The sequence below is a fragment of the Ranitomeya variabilis genome, chromosome 5, assembly GCF_051348905.1.
Source record: "Ranitomeya variabilis isolate aRanVar5 chromosome 5, aRanVar5.hap1, whole genome shotgun sequence".
NCBI classification, from domain to species: Eukaryota; Metazoa; Chordata; class Amphibia; order Anura; family Dendrobatidae; genus Ranitomeya; species Ranitomeya variabilis.
In genome coordinates this window covers 400,411,946-400,432,796 of record NC_135236.1, presented here as the reverse complement: position 1 = coordinate 400,432,796, position 20,851 = coordinate 400,411,946, and the positions used below count along the sequence as shown (strand labels likewise).

The window sequence follows — 20,851 nt, the reverse complement described above, 5'->3', positions numbered from 1 at the left end:
TGGCTGCCAAGTTCAGCCATTGTAGAAACCACAGTCCGTACATGAGCCGTCATACACAGGTGAAACCAGCCTTATATAGCTCAAGATGACTATAAACCGAAGCAAAACATTCTGTAAACATTTATTTTATGACTGCAAAATCAATATTAGTCTGACAATTATCAAGAATTTTCAGCTTTTCATCTGATAACAAGTTTTCATCCTTTAACTGTCCAATAAGTTCCTCTAAAAACCTCAGGCGACCAAGAGTGACATTTTCCTGCACTTCTAGGAGTGCTATTTTCGACTGGAGTTTAGTTATGGTTTTCCAGAGACGGTTCCTGTCATGTCTGCAGTATGAATGCTCCATTTCTAAAATGTCATCAGCTGTGTCCGAGTCATTGGAAGAAACGTGCTCCATATCAAGATTATCCTCATGACTGAACTGATGGTCCTGTAAGATGGGCTGGCTTGTCAAAATTCTTTGTTTTGCAACGTCTTCTGGGACAATGATGGTTATGACGGATTCTTCAGCTGAGCCCTGTTGCTCTATTGCTTGCTTAATAGCAGGGAACACCAGGGAGCTGTCAGACGTTTGTGGTTCGTTGCTGAAGTACAGATGACATCTATGCAGATTTTCTGAGACAGTGTCAGACGGCTCTGCTAATGGCACTTCAGAAGGCATATCTTCCAGGGATGATGCATGATGCAACTCGTAAGTCATTGTCTGGCAGGTTGGCATTTCACAGTCTGTTTCCTGAAATGGTAATGCCATAGATTATATTGTTTACTTTAGAGTAAGCTGTCATGTTCAGGATGGGATAAAGGCATCTACATCTAAAGAGTTATTCCTAGTCTAGTATACTATCCCCTATACATTGTATAGATGATAACTTATTGGTCATTGTTGGTCCAACTGCTGGGACTCACAGCAAATCCCAAAACCTGGGCTTTGCAGACTCCCATATTGAATAGAGTGAAAGGGCACATGCTCCACTCGGCACTCTACACTGCTTTCTCCGGAAGTCCTATAGACAATGCCTGGAGTGGAGGTTAAGCATGAGCACATGCAATTCAAGGATCTGCAGAGCCCCTTTCTCAGGATTAGAGTTGAGAGAATTTGATTGGGTTCCCTCATTCGGCAAGCTATAGCGCTTACTAAATAAGCTGCAGAGGAAACCTGGATATATGGAGTGCACCGGATGATCAGCTGTTAGGCTCCACATCGGCATGTGTCACGGCTGTGTGACAGTCACACAGTGTGTGTTGGGCTCTCCATGCATGTGCTGTGCCTGTCACACACCCACGACACCTGCAGCTGCGGAGCCGATGAGCCAGCATGCTCCATGTACCCGGGTTCCCTCTGCAGCTTATTCGGCAAGCGCTATAACTTGCCGAATAAGGGACCCGAACAAATTTGCTCAACTCTACTCAGGATCACTGGAGGTAGCAGCATTCTGACCACCCAGCGGTTCCCAAGTTTTCCCCTACTCTATAGATTGGAGAAAAAAGGTTATTACAAAAAAATAGTAAGTTAAGACTGATATTCCATTATATGCAGGTATCCAAAAAGTATCAAGTATCGTTTCTCCTTTCAGAGAGGACATGTTAAGCATGTCGAGATGAGGAGACTTAAAGGGAACCTGTCACCTGAATTTGGCGGGACCTTTTTTCGGTCCGATGGGTGGTGTTTTCGGGTGTTTTATTCACCCCTTCCTTTCCCGCTGGCTGCACGCTGGCCGCAATATTGGCTTGAAGTTGATTTGCTGTCCTCCGTAGAACACGCCTGCGCAAGGCAATCTTGCCTTGCGCACGCGCAGTATGCTTTGCCCAACTGCGAGCAAAGCCAAAAGCATTAGTGCGCATGCGCCGACGCACTATGTCCCGGAAGTATTTCGCTGTGTTCCGGGACATAGTGCGCCGGCGCATGCGCAGTAATGCTTTTCGGCTTTGCCCGCAGTTGGGCAAAGCATACTGCGCGTGTGCAAGGCAAGATTGCCTTGCGCAGGCGTGTTCTACGGAGGACAGCGAATCAACTTCAAGCCAATATTGCGGCCAGCGTGCAGCCAGCGGGAAAGGAAGGGGTGAATAAAACTCCCGAAAACACCACCCATCGGACCGAAAAAAGGTCCCGCCAAATTCAGGTGACAGGTTCCCTTTAAAGTCGCAATGCTCCTCTGGGAAATATGCAAATTATCTCTTCAGAGAGGAAGAGGACTAGATCTCTAGTGCCACCTATTGGGAGTTCTAGTAATCTTCCTCTCTGAAGAGACAATTTGCATATTTCCCAGAGGAGCATTGCGACTTTAAGTCTCCTCATCTCAACATGCTTAACATGTCACTCTCCGCAAGGAGAAACAATACTTTTTGGATCTCGGTCAGATGCCTCTCATTCAGCCAAACTAGATCTCCAGTTTGCACTGACGAGGGGCAGTACCCTGAAACACAGTGTCTGCAGATTGAGATCTGGTTTGGCTCTTATCCTAAGTCATTTGACAAGGCTCCTTAAAGGGTTGACATTGACTGTTAGGATTGCTACTTCCAATACGTGGCGCTAGAGTTCTAGTCCTCTTCTTCACTGAAGAGACAATTTGCATTATATGCAGGTAAAAGACAACTCTACATATTTGATCCTACCATAAAATTCCTATGTACATTAGGGCCTGGGCTATATTTCTGTACTCTCAATATAACAGCTGAGACAAAGCTTTGTCAGATTGTATTTACCATTAAATTTTTGGTCGGATCCCACGTTTCTTACACAGGACATGAAGTTTGCTAAGCTGCAAAAAGGATGGATAAAAAAAAAGATGTAAGACTAACGTTTGTTTTCGCTTTATTATTAACCTATGCTTCACTCAAAAATATGTAGGAAAAACAACCACACAAGCACAGTCCTAGGCATTACAGTTTTTCACTAGGATATACTTCAGTTTTATTAATGGGGCCACAGTACATAACAGTATACCCAAAGTACATATGGAAGGATAACAAGAAATAGGAAAAAACATACACAAAACTTCAAGGGCCTCACTTACCAAGACTGTTAGTCCTTCTAGCCCATAGCACCTAATTAGATCTGTACTGTGTACTGGGTTCTATGGGCAGCAAGAGAAAATGTTCTTCTATCACTTGGCAACATCTGATATGTACAACACTACTACTAAGGGGTATGCACAGATACACATCGATGTGTTCAGATTCCCCCACGTCATCCACAGCAGGTGTCAGCAGTCTAACCATTTAGATGCCATGGTCAATAGCAACCATGGTAAGAGAGAAAAAGGGTTAGCCCAACATATTTGTGTGGTGTTAATTTGTGTTGATTGAGCACTGAAATTAACAAATGCTAGGTACTCGAATCAACATGTTGCGTTCAGCGGGCACGTCAAAACGACACACGGGGAAGCATTCGCATACAACGCGTGTCCCTGCATACACTTTGTTAAATATAGGTACGCAGGACGGATGCGGATCTGAAGGCAAGAAGTACGCAGGCCTACGCTGCAGACAGACGCTAGTGTGAAACCGGCCTAAGCCTTTCCACAGGCCTGAAGTTTGATGCGTTCAGCCAACAACTGATGGAAAATAGCATGAATTGAATGGGACACATTGGGGCAGATTCACTAAACCATGCAAACTCAAGAAACCATACATAGGTGTATACCTTAATACTAATATATCCGTCCCAGTAACATGTAGGACCCACAAGTGTGCTAAATTGCAAAAAAGCTTTATGCGTATATTAAAAGCACAATAGGTGTGTATGTAAATAAACACCAATAAAAAGGCTGTATGTGTGCACTGTACACTGAATAGCAAGTTTTGGGGTAGGTGACAAACCAGGATGCAAATAGGTGATATATAAAAATAGTATGGAAATCAGCCAAATTTGCCCACCCTGCCATCATAGCATATGTGTCAGTATGTATCCAGTTACACATTAAAAAACTCAAACTGTGAAAAACACTATACCCTAAAGAAGTAGGTAATTACCCTATTCACCACTATGCAGTCCAGCAAAGACCTTAGTTGCATCCACTTGAAAGAGCCGAACTTGGTGGGTGTACGAGGGTCTTTGGCAGAATAAAGCAGAAAGTAGAGCTGCAATATAGTGAACAGGCAGCCCCGGCCAGCGGCGTCTGATGCCGAAAAAACAATGTAATGCGGCTACAGGTAAAGCAACGTGTTATGTCACACAGTCCATGGAGCACAGCAGCCAATTAATCTGCAAATCCTAGGACAGGAGCTGCCTGTTCTCTACAATGCAGGTCCACGTGCCTCTTTACTTCGATAAGTGCATGTGTCGCTAGGGTGTAGTGTTTTTCACTGTTGAGTTTATTCATGTGTAACTGGATACATACTGGCTATGATGGCAGGGCGGGCAGATTTGGCAGATAAAAAAGGCAAAGGAATGGAGCGCACTTACCAAAGTAGAAAAAATCACCACTTTATTAGGACATACAGCAAGCTAGGAGGGAGGGATGGATGTGGAGAGTAAAAGGACGACAGCAGTTTCATGCCCACGGCACTTCCATGCCCACGGCACTTCAACAGGTCCTGTTGAAGTGCCGTGGGCACGAAACGGCTGTCGTCCTTTTACTCTCCACATCCATCCCTCCCTCCTAGCTTGCTGTATGTCCTAATAAAGTGGTGATTTTTTCTACTTTGGTAAGTGCGCTCCATTCCTTTGCCTTTTTTCTATTTGGATTGTGGATTTTTCTCGTGGATGCAGCACCCATTTGGGATACAGGGGTGAGTTACTACGGCTGCAATACAAAAAGGTTTCCATTCATCAGAGACTGACGTGTGACAGCAGTGCGGAGGTGTTTTCTCTCTTTTTGTGCTGATATAGATTTGGCAGATATCCACACTTCTATTTTTCTATATCACCTATTTGCAGCCTGGTTTGTCCCCTACCTCAAAGCTTGCTATTCAGTGCACACATCCAGCCTTTTTATGTTGTGTTTTTATTGTTCTTTTACATATAGACCTATTGGGCTGTTGCTGTATGTGAGTTCTGTCAACGTTTCTGCAGCTCTTAACGTACTCCAATTAACATGCCATCAGGACGGACACAGGGGATCAGCGCCATAATTATTGTTAGAGCCATAACAAGCCCATCTCCAGGCACAAGGGACGGAGGTCCCCCCCCCGAGGACAATGCGGGGCATGGGTCCCACCGAGGCTGATGCGGGGCAGCGGTCCCCCCCCTCCCGAGGCTGATGCGGGGCAGCGGTCCCCGTCCCCCCCCCCGAGGCTGATGCGGGGCAGCGGTCCCCCCCCCCCCGAGGCTGATGCGGGGCAGCGGTCCCCCCCCCCCCGAGGCTGATGCGGGGCAGCGGTCCCCCCCCCCCCCGAGGCTGATGCGGGGCAGCGGTCCGGTCCCCCCCCCCGAGGCTGATGCGGGGCAGCGGTCCCCCCCCCCCCCCCGAGGCTGATGCGGGGCAGCGGTCCCCCCCCCCCCCCGAGGCTGATGCGGGGCAGCGGTCCCCCCCCCCCCCGAGGCTGATGCGGGGCAGCGGTCCCCCCCCCCCCCGAGGCTGATGCGGGGCAGCGGTCCCCCCCCCCCCCCCCCCGAGGCTGATGCGGGGCAGCGGTCCCCCCCCCCCGAGGCTGATGCGGGGCAGCGGTCCCCCCCGAGGACGATGCGGGGCATGGGTCCCCCCGAGGACGATGCGGGGCAGCGGTCCCCCCCCCGAGGGTGATGCGGGGCAGCGGTTCCCCCCGAGGGTGATGCGGGGCAGCGGTCCCCCCCCCCCCGAGGCTGATGCGGGGCAGCGGTGTCCCCCCCCCCCGAGGCTGATGCGGGGCAGCGGTCCCCCCCCCCCCCGAGGCTGATGCGGGGCAGCGGTGTCCCCCCCCCCGAGGCTGAAGCGGGGCAGCGGTCCCCTCCGAGGCTGATGCGGGGCAGCGGTCCCCCCCGAGGCTGATGCGGGGCATGGGTCCCCCCGAGGACGATGCGGGGCAGCGGTCCCCCCCGAGGACGATGCGGGGCAGCGGTCCCCCCCGAGGACGATGCGGGGCAGCGGTCCCCCCCGAGGGTGATGCGGGGCAGCGGTCCCCCCTGAGGATGATGCGGGGCTGCACGTCCCCAGCATACCTGTGCTCCAGCTCAGTGTCCCGCCGCCATCACCACCCCACCATCACTCCAGGCCCTTCCATACACACCTTGCCGCCGCGTGCTATACGCCCACTACACACAGGGCCGGCCACCGCCACGAGGACTGCGAGGGGCAAACTACCCACGGGGCAGCGCGCCTGCTCTTCCGCATCCGGGCACCTGACACCATGAGCACAGCCTGCGCTCACCTGGCACTGGCTGTCAGCAGGAGCGCAGCTGTCATCTTTGATGAGGGCACAAGCTCGCAGCTCCAGTGAGCCCCGTGGCCGTGTCTGCCCTCCCATGACTAGTCAGTAATAACACGCTAGTTTCCATCTACGGAAGCCGGGCGGAGTCCGCTGCCTCATCCCACACATCCTTACAGAGGCCGCCACCTCTCCTCCAGGTAAGGTCACGTGGTAACTCCGCCCATACCCCGTTCTTCCCGCGCTAGTGACGCGTGACCTGGCCGTGCGCTCTCGGCGGAAGTGACGCCCCCATTCTCTCTGTAGACAACAGCTTTCCACGTGCGCTTAAAAATCACGTGAGGGTTTCTGGCCAATAGTAAAGCGCGTCGTGTAGCAGAGCGGTAACGGAGGTGTGGCTCGGGTCGCCGCTGATAAGTCAGTGCTGCTGGCGGCTGGGTTGTCGGCGGAAGGCTGGTAAGTGGCTCCGTTGCCAGACAGCCCCCTGTGGAGGGAGGTGGCCGTTCTGAGGTCGGTAGTTATTATTGGGTAGCTGATGTATAATGAGTGTTCCCGCTTTAGTGCCGTCACATCCGCTGTGTATAACGGGTTAGCTGCCGTAAAGTGTCACTGTAAGCGGAATGTGTACAGCACCTCATACACTTGTAATGTCGCGGAGGTGAGTGCTGCCCACGACACCGGCGTCCACAGTTCCGTCCCCGGGAGAGATTCCCTCAGTCCTCGGCTCCTGGGCATGGGGCTGACCCACACATGACTGTAGGGGGGACAGCGCCCCCTGGCCGAGGCGGCCGGTTACATAAGCCTTGGGGTGGGCCCACATAAGGCGTGTGACCGCGGGCCCCGACCTGACACACGGGCCTATGGGTTGGGGCCAGTACTAGCCCGGGTGTTGGGGCTGTGATAGCTGCTCCTTGGCCTTTATTAGAGGCGCTGAGCGAGAACAATACAGTGCAATTATAATATATAGCACTATGTACTGACAGTTGCTCATTTTTTGCCTTTCTGCCTGCTAATTCTTCTTTTTTCCATTAGGTCTGAGATCACAGGATTAAAAACTGACTACCTGATTTCTTTTTAAGTTCTATGTAGAAACAGGGAGTGTTTCTCCCTCCCCCTCCTTATTTATCACCCCCCCCCCCCCCCTCAACCCCTGACCCAGCTGCTCCCCTTACTCCTGCCAGGGATTTTGCAGTGACTGATGTCTCTTACAGGAAAAGAGACTTCCCTATTCTACATAGAGCTTAGAAGGATTCAGCTAGTCAGTCTTCAACCATGTGGTATCCTATCCCTAATTAGGGGGGGGGGGGGGAGGATTAACTGGGTAGAAGGGCAAAATGAGCAATTGTAAGTGCACAGTGCTATATAAGATGAGGAGATAAAAATTGATTGGGGTGCTTTTTAAAGGGAATCTGTCAGCAGGTTTCTGCTACCTCAACTGAGAGCAGCATAAAGTAAGTAAAGAGACCCTGAATCCAACCATGTGTCGCTTAGATTACTGGGTGCAGCCGTCCTCAAATAGCTTAGATGTAGAAAGAAGCAGAGCTGAGAAACCTAACTCTGCCCCCATCAGGCTCTGTACAATGTCCATAGACAGTGAGGTGTCCATCACAGGGGGAGAAGGCTTTGCCTCTGGCAGTGATTGTCGGCAATGTTGCCTCTGGCACTCTTGGTGATAAGTTCTTCTCCATTTGTAAACGGCACACACTCTGACAAGTGACCCATCCCTGAATTCTGTGTTTCAGCCTCTCTCTTGCTGTCTTCAGATTACACAGCAAAAACCAGCTGACAGATTCTCTTTAACTTGGCTGTGGTTCAGGAATGTGCTAGTCAGTGACCAGAAGTCGGTAACCTTTCCCCTATTAGGTGATGTTATTCTGCCTGCTCAGTGACTAGTGAGACTTGTAGTGTGCAGTTGTGGCTTCACACCAAGCTGAGTCTTCCTTGTGGCTGGTACAATTGTAATGGTGTCCATCTTCAGACTGGTGACAGAAAGATGTGCCAGGGGCTCTCCATATGGGGAACAGCTGCTGTACTGCCCACAAACACTTGTGGAAAAAAAAAAAACTAAAAGCTTTTATATAGGTCTCTAGTTGTTCCCTTGTGTAGGCATGCAACTTTTGTGACAAGCAAACCTATAGAGTTTTCCATTCTGTGTGTCTGGCGCAATATAGGGCAGCACGGTGGCTCAGTGGTTAGCACTGTAACTTTGCAGCACTGGGGTTCTGTGTTCAAATCCCACCAAGGACAACATCTGCAAGGAGTTTGTATGTTCTCCCCGTGTTTGCGTGGGTTTCCTCCCACACTCCAAAGACATACTGATAGGGAATTTAGATTGTGAGCCCCATCGGGGACAGCGATGATAATGTGTGTAAAGCGCTGTGGAATTAATGGAGCTATATAAATGAGTGGAAATAAATATAAGTGTACTGGATATCCTGTTACGAATAAGTAATTGTCTAATACTCAATAATCATGGGAAAAGTATAGTGTATTAAGTCATTTGGCATTGTAGATAGAATAAATGTAGAAACCCAATTTTAAATGCTGACTCATCCAAAACGACAATCTTTAGAGTTCTTGTTTCTCTTATCATACTGGCTCTTATATGCTTTAAGATGGAACAATTTATAAATATAGGCAATGTTTGCTTAAAATAAGTCTTAAATTACAACTCTGCAGACTTATGAATACTCACATTGCACGCAATGTGTGTATTTGCCCAGGCTGGGAACAGTGGTCATGCTGGCGCAGGTAAGCAATGTACATACTCCTGGCCAGTTTCCGACTAGATGACATCTCTTCAGTGCAAGTGTAATGAGCAAGTCTGGAATTTGGCCAGTAGTATGTGTATCTTAGGCCTCTTTCACACTTCAGTCTTTTGGCGTCAGTTTGAATCCTCCGTTTTCATCAAATAGCGGATCCGCCATCTTTTTTTTTTTTTTTTTTTTCGGATCCGCTATTTTCCCATAGACTTGCATTAGTGATGGATTGTGACGGATGGTCGTCCGTTCCATCCGCCATGTGACGGATCCGTCGAAATTTGGCGGACGTCATCTAGACATAGACGGACATTATAACGTTTTTTGTCTGCGCCGAAATGGCGGTTTGCGACGGATCTGTTCCGTCCGCCATTCCATAGAATGGGCGCCTATGGGCAACGGATCCGTCGCGACCATCATTTCGGCGGATCCGTCGCCCCAATCCGCTTTTTCAATTGCGCATGCTCCAAAAAGTAGATACTTTTCCCAGACAACCCTCAAGTAACGGAGCCGTCAAAAACGGATCCTTTAGAACCGTTTTCTTAACAATGGTGACGGATCCATCGATCTGTCACTATGTCGGAGAAGACTGACGCCAAACAACTGAAGTGTGAAAGAAGCCTTATACTTGCAGTCACATGACCAGCACAGAGTGTGCACGATATGAGGTCTGCAGTCACCGTAGTTCATAGTCTTGCAATCCCCTTTAAGGTTGAGTTAAAGTTGCTAAATTAATCCATGGAGACCAAATAAAGGGGCAGCCAGAAGCCAGATCAGCTCCACTGTAATACAGTCAAAGGGAATCTCAGTACGATCCACCCTCCTAAGCCGACTAAATGGGCATTCGGGTTATGGTAAGCTGCCTAAGTTATCTGCAAAAAGAACATCTTATTCCAGAGATATCCATTTTTTTTTTCTTGTGTGTAAATAAGACATCATTGTGAAAAATTACCTCAATTATCATGGGTATCTTTACATTGGGTGGTCTTTAATGATAAATTAGCAAAAGTTCATGCATAAAGGGGGCCCCCCCACCCCATTCCAGCTTCAATGTATTTTATTGGCTTTCTTTCGTCAGTCTTGGCATTTATTGCTGTTACTGCCTGTGTGCTCCTCATTTTAGTCTTCATTCATGTATGCTTTATTAGCCTTTAGCTTTGTTTGGCTCCTTTCATGTGTTTGATTTTCAGCGCCCGCATTATACAGAAGTAGCGTTAACTATAACAGTAAATAATGCAGCTGTATATGTACACAGAATGGCAGGAGCTTTATGGTTTCTGCAATCCCCTCTAAGCTTAGTCATACTAGACCTTGTACTGCCTCTGGGCCCACAATAGATCTGATGCAATCTCCTCACACTTCCTAACAAGACTTGTTTTGTCTTCCAGGATCTTCAGCGATGGCTTCAGCTCAGTCTGTGCTCACATTTGCAGTTTGTATATTATTAATATCTGAAGTCATATTGGCAAACAAGACTTATTATGACATCTTGGGGGTTACAAAAAATGCCTCAGAGCGACAGATCAAAAAGGCCTTCCACAAACTTGCCATGAAGTATCATCCTGATAAAAATAAGAGTCCTGATGCTGAAGCAAAGTTTAGAGAAATAGCTGAAGGTAAGCACCTGTAATATCCAGTGTTGAATGTACTTTTTATTTTTTATACCCCTTTAGATATTCTTGACTGTTCTTTGGCAGTGTATAATATTTTTACTGGAAATTCCACCTTTTTATAGTGTCGAAAATGACAGGTTGTAGTTGACAACACTGACATTCTTGATGCATGCCTTGTGGGGATTTGAGGGAAATGATCCCTTATTATATTCTTTGTCCCATTTTGAAAGTTTAATTTTGTAGAAGTGTCAACCTGGCTACACTAGCTGAATGTAAAATGGAATGCGGAATGAAGTGTTGTCTTTACTTAAGACCCACCAAACACACTAGGCAGTAGGGGGTTAATACACAGAACTTGCCATCGGACGGAATAGTACATTCGATGGTAGTATCCCCTGCTTTGATGTGGGCTCCGGTGGTGAGCCTACATCAAAGCCCGGGACATGTCAGCTGTTTTGAACAGCTGACGTGTCCGCAATAGGCACGGGTGGAATCGTGATCCACCCGTGCCTATTAACTAGTTAAATGCCGCTGTCAAACTCTTGACAGCAGCCTTTAACAAGTGCTTTCGGCCATGTACGCATCGGTGACCCCTGTCACATGATCGGGGGTCATCGGTGCGTCGGCATGACAAGAGGTCCTTGAGACCTTTATGGTAGTTGATGCCGGACTGCTATGAGCGCCACCCACTGGACGGCGCTCACAGCAAATCTGTAATTCTGCTAAATAGAGGTGATCTGAGCATCGCTCCTATGTAGCAGAGGCGATCGCGCTATGGCAGCTTCTAGCTGCCCATGGAGGCTATTGGAGCATGCCACGGGGGGGAATTAAATATGAAAAGAGTAAAGTTCAATCAACCACCACAACCCCCCCCCCCCCCCCTCTTGCCTCATTCAAAATGAAATTATAAAGAATCAAACATACACATAATTGGTATCACTGCGTTCAGAATCACCCAATCTAGCAATAAAAAAAAAAATAAAAAAAATTAACCTGATTGCTAAACGGCGTAATGATAAAAAAAAAAGGTCAAAACGCCAGAATTACTTTAATATTTGTTTTTTATTTATTTATTTTTTGGTCGCTGCGAGATTGCATTATAATACATTAACGGACAATCCAAAAGATCGTAGGTTGAAGTGAAGGACAGCATCCAATCCAGGTGAAAGCAAATATTTCCTTTATTGTGCCAAAAGTGCAACATTTCAACCTCAAGGGTCTTTTTCAAGCATACATAACAATCAAAAAGACGGCCTTAAATAGGAAGTGGATAATCACCCACCAATCACCTTGTCTGTGACCGCCCATACAATTTACATACAGTGTGTTTGATCATATTAGCAATATAAAAAATTAACATACATTGAAACATACATTTTAAAAAGCTTATCACAAAGTCCCAAATGCCCCATATGACGCAAAATACAATCCACAATCATAATACTCAGCACATGTAGTGAATCAAAACATAAACCGCACTGCCTGTTAAGTCAGCACCAATCATCTTGTTCAAAAAGGCACTCATGTGCGCAACCAGCCAATAGCATAATCCGTGACTCAGTCTCTCCCCAGCAAATCAAAACTCCTGCAGTCGGCCCAATCCTAGATACCGACGTAAGTCTAGCTCAGTGTATCAGAACCAATCCAGGTTCACTCTCAAAGCCAGACATCAACCAACCCTTTGAGGGTAAGCAGCAATTTAGCTTTACTACCGGTGACTCCGATTCTACAGATGATTCCAATATGGGAGCTTCAACATCTACACTTTTTTTTTTTTGGAGAAGGAAATATCGGTGGACACTACCCCAGGAGGAAATATTGGAGGGGTGGCAGGAAGCACAAAAGGAACAAAACCAACACAAGGACAGAGTAATACAAGGACAGATAGTAACACGCAATGCTGCAACGAAACTGAGGAATGGAGAAGAGAGATGGAGGGTCAACAACTGAATGATAGAAATCTGGTGGTGAATATTTCATCGGTGGTTTTGTCTGAAATTGAACTGAATATCCTTGAAAAGGGCTTGTCCTTTTGCCCCACAAACTTAACTGATTGGTTTGAACTTGAGACTGATTTATTTGCTTTTTTGTGTATGTACTGTTCCACTTGGATCCAGTGGAAATAGGACGGGCATCCGCCTCTGTCAGTAGTGCTGTCAGCCGCCATTTTTCTGTTTTAATCCAAAAGATCGTGTCTGCACCAAAGTGGTATCACTAAAAACATCAGCTCGGCACACAAAAAAAAAAAAAAGAGCCCTCACCAAACCCCAGTTCTTGAAAAATTGAGGTGCTACGGATATTGGAAATTTTTTTTTTTCTCTAGTACATGACATGGTAAAACCAATGGTGTCATTCAAAAGTACAACTCGTCCCGCAAAAAATAAGCCCTCACACGGCCATATTGACGGAAAAAAATAGTTATGGATCTGGGAAGAAGGAGTGAAAAAACAAACGCAAAACCGATAAGCTCTGGGGGTTAAAACCCAACAAACCAAAAGAGTCCTATGTAAACATAACCTAAAAATCTGCTCCAGTAATGTTGCACACAGTATTAAAGCATATAAATATTTATTAACTTTCATACTCCATGACATTCTATTGCAACATGCAGTGTCAAGGATTTTAAAGTGGGCTCTGAGGCAGAAACCCGCTCCATGCAGAGCAGATGCTGGCTACATTTATATAGCTGGCATCTGCCTTTCAAATGCTTCTGATAATCGGTAACAATGGCATTACATGTTGCGACCTGTCCTGGACATTAACAGGACAGGTCTATATGACAGCTTGGAGGTAGCTGAATGCCACAGTGCCTGTCATATTGTAGATATTTGTGTCCACTCCCACCCAAACTGTATACTGTACAAGCGATACTAAGCAGGTTCCCCTAATGCGGTTTAATATCGCCAATCGGTATACCCTGAACCGCAGGTTTTTGTTTGTTTTTTTTGTCTTCAATCGCTGCTATAACTCAACAAGAAGCTATCCTTTTTTTTTTTTTTTTTTTTTTTTTAAAGCAATAACTATATATCACGGATAACATGGAATCACATTGAACTAGAGAATATCTTCAGATCATTTTTTACAGTCCCTGATGTCTGAAATTAAACGCAAAACAATGGCGGGATTGCATGTGTTTTTTTTTTTTTGTTTGTTTTTTTTCTTTGGGGGGGCTGTGCATTTCACTTTATATGGTAACATTTATGGTGTCAATCAAATACATCTTGAATTTCCTCTGAGCCTCTCCCAAACAAAGAATACAAACCTCATGTTAGTCAGTACTCATGTTTGTCAGTTATGGCTATTTATAAAAACAAAAAAAAAAATTAACCTATAAAATTGTCTGCAGAGAGAAAAGATTACTCCATAAATACAATGAAATACAGACAAATGTCACAAAACATTAGACACTCTACTTTCCTATATTTAGGGGGTTTTAAGTACCCAGTGTATATCGCGTCTCACGTGGGTATGGTATCTCCCTACTTTCTCGTGACTGATTCTGCCTCTTTCTCCATAGAGAACACGTGATGCCTGTTCATGTATATGGGGGAGTTTGGTGAGATGGCTGTCAAAGGGGCATAATGGGAATGTTCTTGTTTGTTACTGGATACTTGCTATAACCACAAATATACTAAATGCTCTAAATCCCTTTCTGATATGACTGGTACCATATTTTTGTGAGTCTGGCTGTACAAGGCACTATCATGCTAAAAAGGTCAAGGGTTTGGTGCCAAAACTAAATGCACCAACATTTGGGAGCAGTTTTCTGGCACAAAGCAAGTCAGCTAATAAGATGGTGTAAAGTTAAACATGCACCAGGTTTATCAAACTGCATGAACCACTGTGGTAAACTTGAGAGATTTCAAGATTGTCTAGTCTAAACTGGCACATTAGTTGGCTGAACCAGCACTCCTGTGTTCTCCGAGAATGCCGTCTGCTTGTGACTTGCTTCCAGGAGGACCGTATGATCAACAGTCCAAAACTGGATATGACCAATGGACCTATCTCCTGACTATTAGTCAGCCGGCACCCCTAAACACAAGCATCGGCCGACATGAGTCTAGTGTGTGAGGGTCTGAAGTTTGCACTGTTTAACCAAAAAGCTCTATTGACTGATCTGTACTTTAGTTTACTATAAATAATGGTCCTCTGCTGAGGTGAGTAGCAGCTATAAAACCAGAGTAGCTTTATTGGTATCCTAGAATGCATTGGTATAGTATGACTTTCACTGCAGTAAGCAGATATATATTGTGCTGTTTGTAAATACTGTTAATATTTTTTTTATTTTTTTTCTTACAGCGTATGAGATTCTGTCTGATGAAAATAAGCGCAAGGAATATGACCGATTTGGCCATGACGCTTTCACCTCTGGAGGAAGAGGGGGCAATGAAAAGAACTTCCACCAACATTTTAATTTTGATGATCTGTTCAAAGACTTTGAATTTTTTGGGGAGAGCCAAAACCGTAGATCAAAGAGACAATTTGACAATGCCCATTTTAGAAATCAGCAAGATCCTTCCCATAGGCACAGACGCCATTTCGATGACTTTGGTTTTGGGGGCAGTTTATTTAATGACATGTTTGAAGATATGGAGAAGATGTTTACATTTAATAGTTTCGGTAACTCACAGCGGCAGAATGTCAGAACAGACGGCAGATTCCAGGGATCGAGCAAGCACTGCAGAACTGTCACTCAGCGACGAGGAAACATGGTGACAACATACACAGATTGTTCAGGGCAGTGACAGCCCAACGTGTGAGAAGCCTATGAACTCTACCCGATAAAGCTTTACCGTAGAATGAAAGTGCTACACTGAGCAGCTAAACAGTATACAGCAACTAGCAGGAAAAAGGCCGTCGCATGCATTGTGACCTGTGTGATCTAACAAGATAGGGTGCTATTGACTGCCACTGTCATGCCATTTATTTTAGGTTGTTAAACTTCTAACCAGGTATATAGCCTAATAGGCTGCAATTAGAAAGGTAACACACTGCATGGCATGCTCCACTAGTTTTCCTGGCTATAATATATACTGAATAATCTGGGCTATGACACTTTAGGTTTGGCTTTCGAGCTTGTTTCTGATGAGTAATCTAAAGTAATTGTTTCCCTTTTCATCCTAATCCTTTTCCTACTTTGCTTGTCTTACAAAGTACTGTAAACGGCATAATTTGCATTACTTCTGACTTAACGCTAATCAGTACAGTAATTTGATAACTTGCTGGGGAGAAAATTCTATTGTTTATACACCTATAAAGGGGTCATCCAGTTCACTTCAATACCAGGTGGTGAGTGGGGCTTGTGACTTCACATGTACAGCTATTAGCTGGTAATGTGCACCTTACCAATTAGAATGGGACAGGATCATGTGAGCTTGCAGATATCTGTAAACATGTGATCAGGGCCATATTGTGTCTTTACAGGGAACCTGTCACTTGATTTATGCTGCCCAAACTGCAGGCAACATGAATCTGCCTGTCTGCACTATTCTCTAAAACACCAGTGTTACAGAGAAAACTGTTTAAACGTCCACACGGGTGAGACTAGAGGAGTCTGATGCATTGTCGCCCTGCTTAAGTTTATTCTCATGTAGACACACTCGGCATCCTTGCTTTAAACTGGTTTCACTGATTTCAGAGAAACATACCTGGCTGCCTTTGCACAACATGAATCCAAGTGATGGATTCCCTTTAATAATAGAAAATCCATATGTCAATCTGCTATAACTTTTTTTTTTTTTTTACTTTTGTTAGCTATTTATTTGTGTGCCGATGTAACCATCTGAGGCTGGGATCAGAAGACTGTATTTGACAGTCCATATACAAAGCTGAATATACTGACTGACCTGAACTTAAAGCCTCGTGGGTCTAGAGATACTTGGTCAGTCCGTGCATTGAGCTTCGTATAAGGATCGTGAAATACGTCTGTTTGAACCTTGCCTATAACTGTTGGTTCTCTCTTCCTGAGGCTAGCTCATGTTCTGCTTTTTAGTGCCCCTTTCTCCTTCATCTTCCGATCATAGGAGGTAACCTAGCTTCCATGATGATACAAGCAATACATCTTTGGCTTGGCCAGATGTTGAACACTTACGATGTGCAATATTTTTACACTTCCCATTGTGTGTAGTTTAATTTGTGTGAATGTTCAGATGTTCTATTTTTGTGTTTTTATTACTGCACCTTTCTTGGCATACTCCATATGACTATTAATCCTATGGATATTAATGCCACTTGTCTTTACTCATGTAACATGAGTGAAAATAAATGATCATTACTTAAACTGCATTCTCGTGGTGTTTGATTTGTTCTTTGGATAAAACTAAAGCATTCAGGTGTAATTTGTGATGTTTTTAGACCAGATTTTGGACTCTTAATTTGCTTTACTGCTCGTTCACAAAGACTTGAATGGATGAGTCTCATCTGATTTTACTTTTTGTTAGAAAATTATGCATGTTCTGTTACTCCTCTCCACATGCAGATTTGGTTAGTCGAGGGGGGGAAAAAAAACAATCGTTCATCTGAATTGCCCCAATTGAATGAACAATGTTGGTCTGAGGGTAGAGAGATTATATATACAGTTAAGTGATCCAAATCTGAAGTTGTGCTTTTTTTTTTTTTTTAATTATAGGTTTGTAAAGTTTTGACTGTCTGAATTCTGGACTTGTAGATAAGAGTAAAAACGTGAGATATAATAAGAGATGGCAGAGGCACAACTTAGTTTAGAACGGTACAGGCTTTAATTTGATATGTCACAAGTTTACTTTATTGAGCAGTTAACGTTAAAAATTTTGATTCACAATTTTGAAAACTTATAACATTTACAAAAAAGATGTTACTTGAGTTATTGGTTACATTTGTACAAGGATTTCAAGTTGGGGCATATTTTTGTGTAATTTTTCTAACTAAAGTCTTGTCCTTGGCATTAAACATATGATTAAGTAAAAGATGCAATTTAAATAGTGACAGTCACTGGTGAAGTGATGGAGGGGAGATAATGATGGCGTCGGTGATGTAAAACCAGAATAGTTTCCTCCAGCACACTACGTGCTGGGATGGTTTGAGTTATGGGCTGCTTTAAGTGGACCTCCATAGAGCGGGTCGGAGGGGGTCCACCGTATCTTCACATGCAGAGTCCTGACAGGACCTGTGTGATGTCAGGAGCATGTGATCGGTCACAAGGTCTGGGCTTAAATGGCTAAAGGCCAAAGTGTTCAGTGTGGGCCTGGAGAGAGCACACTCCAGGAAAGTGTGTTTTCCAGGACGTCATCCTGACAGCACTATGGAGGACGTCCTCCTCCTCCTTGCTGGGACAGGAAACACACGAGAGTTTAAAAGGTCCGGTCCCACCCCCATTCCTCAGTGTTTTTCCTGTCCCTGCAAGGGACACATGAGAGAAAGCTGCGCTGCTTACCGGAGCTCGGGGGATCGTGCGGCTCGGCCAGATCCTTCCCCCTGTCAAGAGGCTCAGGGCCGAAACCCTCCAGAGGGGGGTCCCTCGGTCCCAAAGACCAGCGGCCGCTCCTCCCGGTGGGGGGGGCTCTCGGCTGCGGACGCGGTCCCCGAGGTCAGCAGCCTCCATGCGGCGTGAACGCCGGGCTCTGACTCTTCCAAAGGGAGTTCCGGGGACCGCGTCACTTCCGGTTTGCGCCATTCGTTGCCGGCACTTCCGGTAACGCCGGAGAATACAGGGGAGGCGTGCGCTCCAGCCAACAGCTCAGGAACTACAGCGCTCAGACGCCGACAAGCCACAGGGAGCACCAGTACTCCGGAGCTATGGAAAGCATGCCACCTGAGGATGGGGTAAGTGCGCAGAGCGCAAACTCCCCCTGCACCCTGGTAGTGAGAGCCTCCCTGTTACCTTCCCTATCTTATATTGTTTAAGGATAAGGGAACTTCAGCGGTCCCCCCTGGTCAAGCTAAGAAATCTGGGAAAGCTTCAGCAAAGTCCAGTAGATGTCCGATATGCAGTACAAAGCTTCCGGACACTCATGGCAAAACCTTATGTGCAGACTGCACATCTAAGGTTATGAGAGACGAGCAGCCCTCCCTATTGTCCGAGATGAGGTCCTTGATAAGAGAAGAGGTCCAAGCATCTCTGGCCACCTTGACGGAAAAGTCCAGCCCTATGCCCAGCAGGAAAAGGGCCAGACGGGAGGTGGATTATAGTTCGGACGACAGGTCCGATTCTGAAGAGCTTATCTCTGAGGAAGAGGGCGAGCTTCCATCTGGAAGCCAGGACCATCAAAGGAAGTACCTTTTCCAGGCGGAGGACACAAACGAGCTGGTGCAGGCTGTAAGGTGCACCATGCAAGTAGAGGAGGCATCTAAGCCGCAATCCAGGCAGGACCTGATGTTTGGGGGACTTATGTCGCGTCGGCAGACCGTCTTCCCTGTTAGTGAACATATCAAGGCTATGGTGCTTGAAGAATGGAAGGAGGCAGAACGTCGGCTGACTGTCTAAAGAATTTAAGGCACGCCTACCCTTTGAGCCGGATGACGTGAAACTTTGGGACGAGATACCCAAGGTGGATGTCCCGGTGGCGAAGGTCGCAAAAAAGACTGCTATCCATTTCGAGGACTCATCAAGCTTGCGCGATCCGATGGACAGAAAGGCGGATATATTGCTAAAAAGAGCCTGGGAGTCTTCTGCGGCTCTAATTAAGACCAACATCGCAGCTACCTCGGTTGCCAGGTCTATGCACCTCTGGATGGGTCAATTAGAGGAGCACCTCTCTAATAAGACCCCAAGATCAGAGATCCTAAACTCTCTCCCAATAATGAGATTGGCTACTGCCTTTCTATCTGACATGACGGCTGAGTCAGTAAGATTTTCAGCCAGAAATGGTTCATTGTCTAATGCGGCTAGAAGGGCAGTCTGGCTAAGGTCTTGGTCGGGTGATAATGCGTCCAAGACAAAATTGTGTTCAATCCCCTTCTCAGGCGCAAGGGTGTTTGGTCCTTCCCTCGACACTATATTAGAGTCGGCTTCGGACAAGAAAAAAGGGTTCCCAGAGGACAAGCCTAAGAGGCCTCAGTCCTTTCGGAGAGGGTTTCCCTTTAGGAGACAGTCCGACTACAGGTCCGACTTCCGAGGGGGAAGGTCCAATAGAGGCTTTAATAGGGGTTCCCGTGGTCACAGCAGTAAGAACAAGAGTTTCTTCTTCAGCCCCTCCTCTAAGTCCAAATCACAATGACGCCACTCTTATAGGGGGAAGGCTTCGCCATTTCGCGGTAAACTGGAGCAGAGTCACGCAGAATCAATGGGTCCTCCGCACTGTATCAGAGGGCTACAGTATAGAGTTCTACTCCCCTCCTCCAGACAGGTACATCGTACCCACGGTGGTTATGCAGGACTCTCCCATGCTAAAAGACTTAATGGACATGCTGTCCTCAAGAGTCATAATACCAGTACCACCGCTAGAGCTAGGCCAGGGACACTACTCTTCCCTGTTCTCCATAACAAAACCGTCTGGCGACTCTCGCACAATCGTAAACCTGAAACCTCTAAATGCCTGGGTCAGGTACAAGAGGTTTCGTATGGAGTCCATCCGTTCTGCAATCCTCCTTATAGATCAGAACGCGGTAATGTGCACTCTCGATTTGAAGAGTGCCTATTATCAGGTCCCTGTCCACCATCTATCTCAGAGGCTTCTGAGGTTCGCGGTAGTCCTGCCGTCCGGGACCTGTCACTACCAGTTTCAGTGCCTGCCGTTTGGTCTTGCCTCAGCACCTCGTGTATTTACAAAGCTGGTGTCGGAGATTGTAGCGTTCCTAAGAAATCGGGATTGTTATAGTCCCGTATCTCGACGACTTTCTCCTGATAGCAAGAACACCAGGTATCCTGTTGGACCACAGGAACCGAACTATAGCGGTATTGGAGCACTTGGGATGGATTATAAACTGGCAGAAATCAGACCTAATTCCGGAGCACAAGAAGGTCTTCCTGGGCGTCTGTCTAGATTCTGCAAACAGAATATCCTTACTACCCGAATCCAAGCTGGAGGCAATTCAGATTCAGATCAGATTCCTACTAGAACGCAGAGTCTCGATAAGGATGGCTATGAGAGTGCTTGGCCTAATGACGGCATGCATACCATGCGTAAGATGGGCACAGTTCCACTCAAGATCTCTACAGAGCCTAATCCTCTCCAAGTGGGACCGTCGTCAGTCTTCTCTAGACAATACTTTACA

The 20,851-nt window shown here is 46.3% G+C and overlaps 1 protein-coding gene and 1 long non-coding RNA gene across 2 annotated transcripts; one reads left to right on the top strand and one right to left on the bottom strand.

Moving 5' to 3' along the window:
• Positions 1 to 564: 564 nt before the first annotated feature.
• Positions 565 to 6,459, bottom strand: LOC143776095 (uncharacterized). Its single transcript, XR_013215767.1, has 3 exons — positions 6,292 to 6,459; positions 2,707 to 2,762; positions 565 to 736 (listed from the first exon to the last, which is right to left on the bottom strand). It is a non-coding gene; the product is annotated as an uncharacterized LOC143776095 (long non-coding RNA).
• Positions 6,460 to 6,558: 99 nt separating this feature from the next.
• DNAJB9 (DnaJ heat shock protein family (Hsp40) member B9) lies at positions 6,559 to 16,945 on the top strand. Its single transcript, XM_077265078.1, has 3 exons — positions 6,559 to 6,744; positions 10,436 to 10,663; positions 14,960 to 16,945. Exons 2-3 carry the CDS (start codon positions 10,447 to 10,449, stop codon positions 15,403 to 15,405), a joined length of 663 nt encoding a protein of 220 aa, XP_077121193.1. The 5' UTR covers positions 6,559 to 6,744; positions 10,436 to 10,446; the 3' UTR covers positions 15,406 to 16,945.
• The last annotated feature ends 3,906 nt before the right edge of the window (positions 16,946 to 20,851 follow it).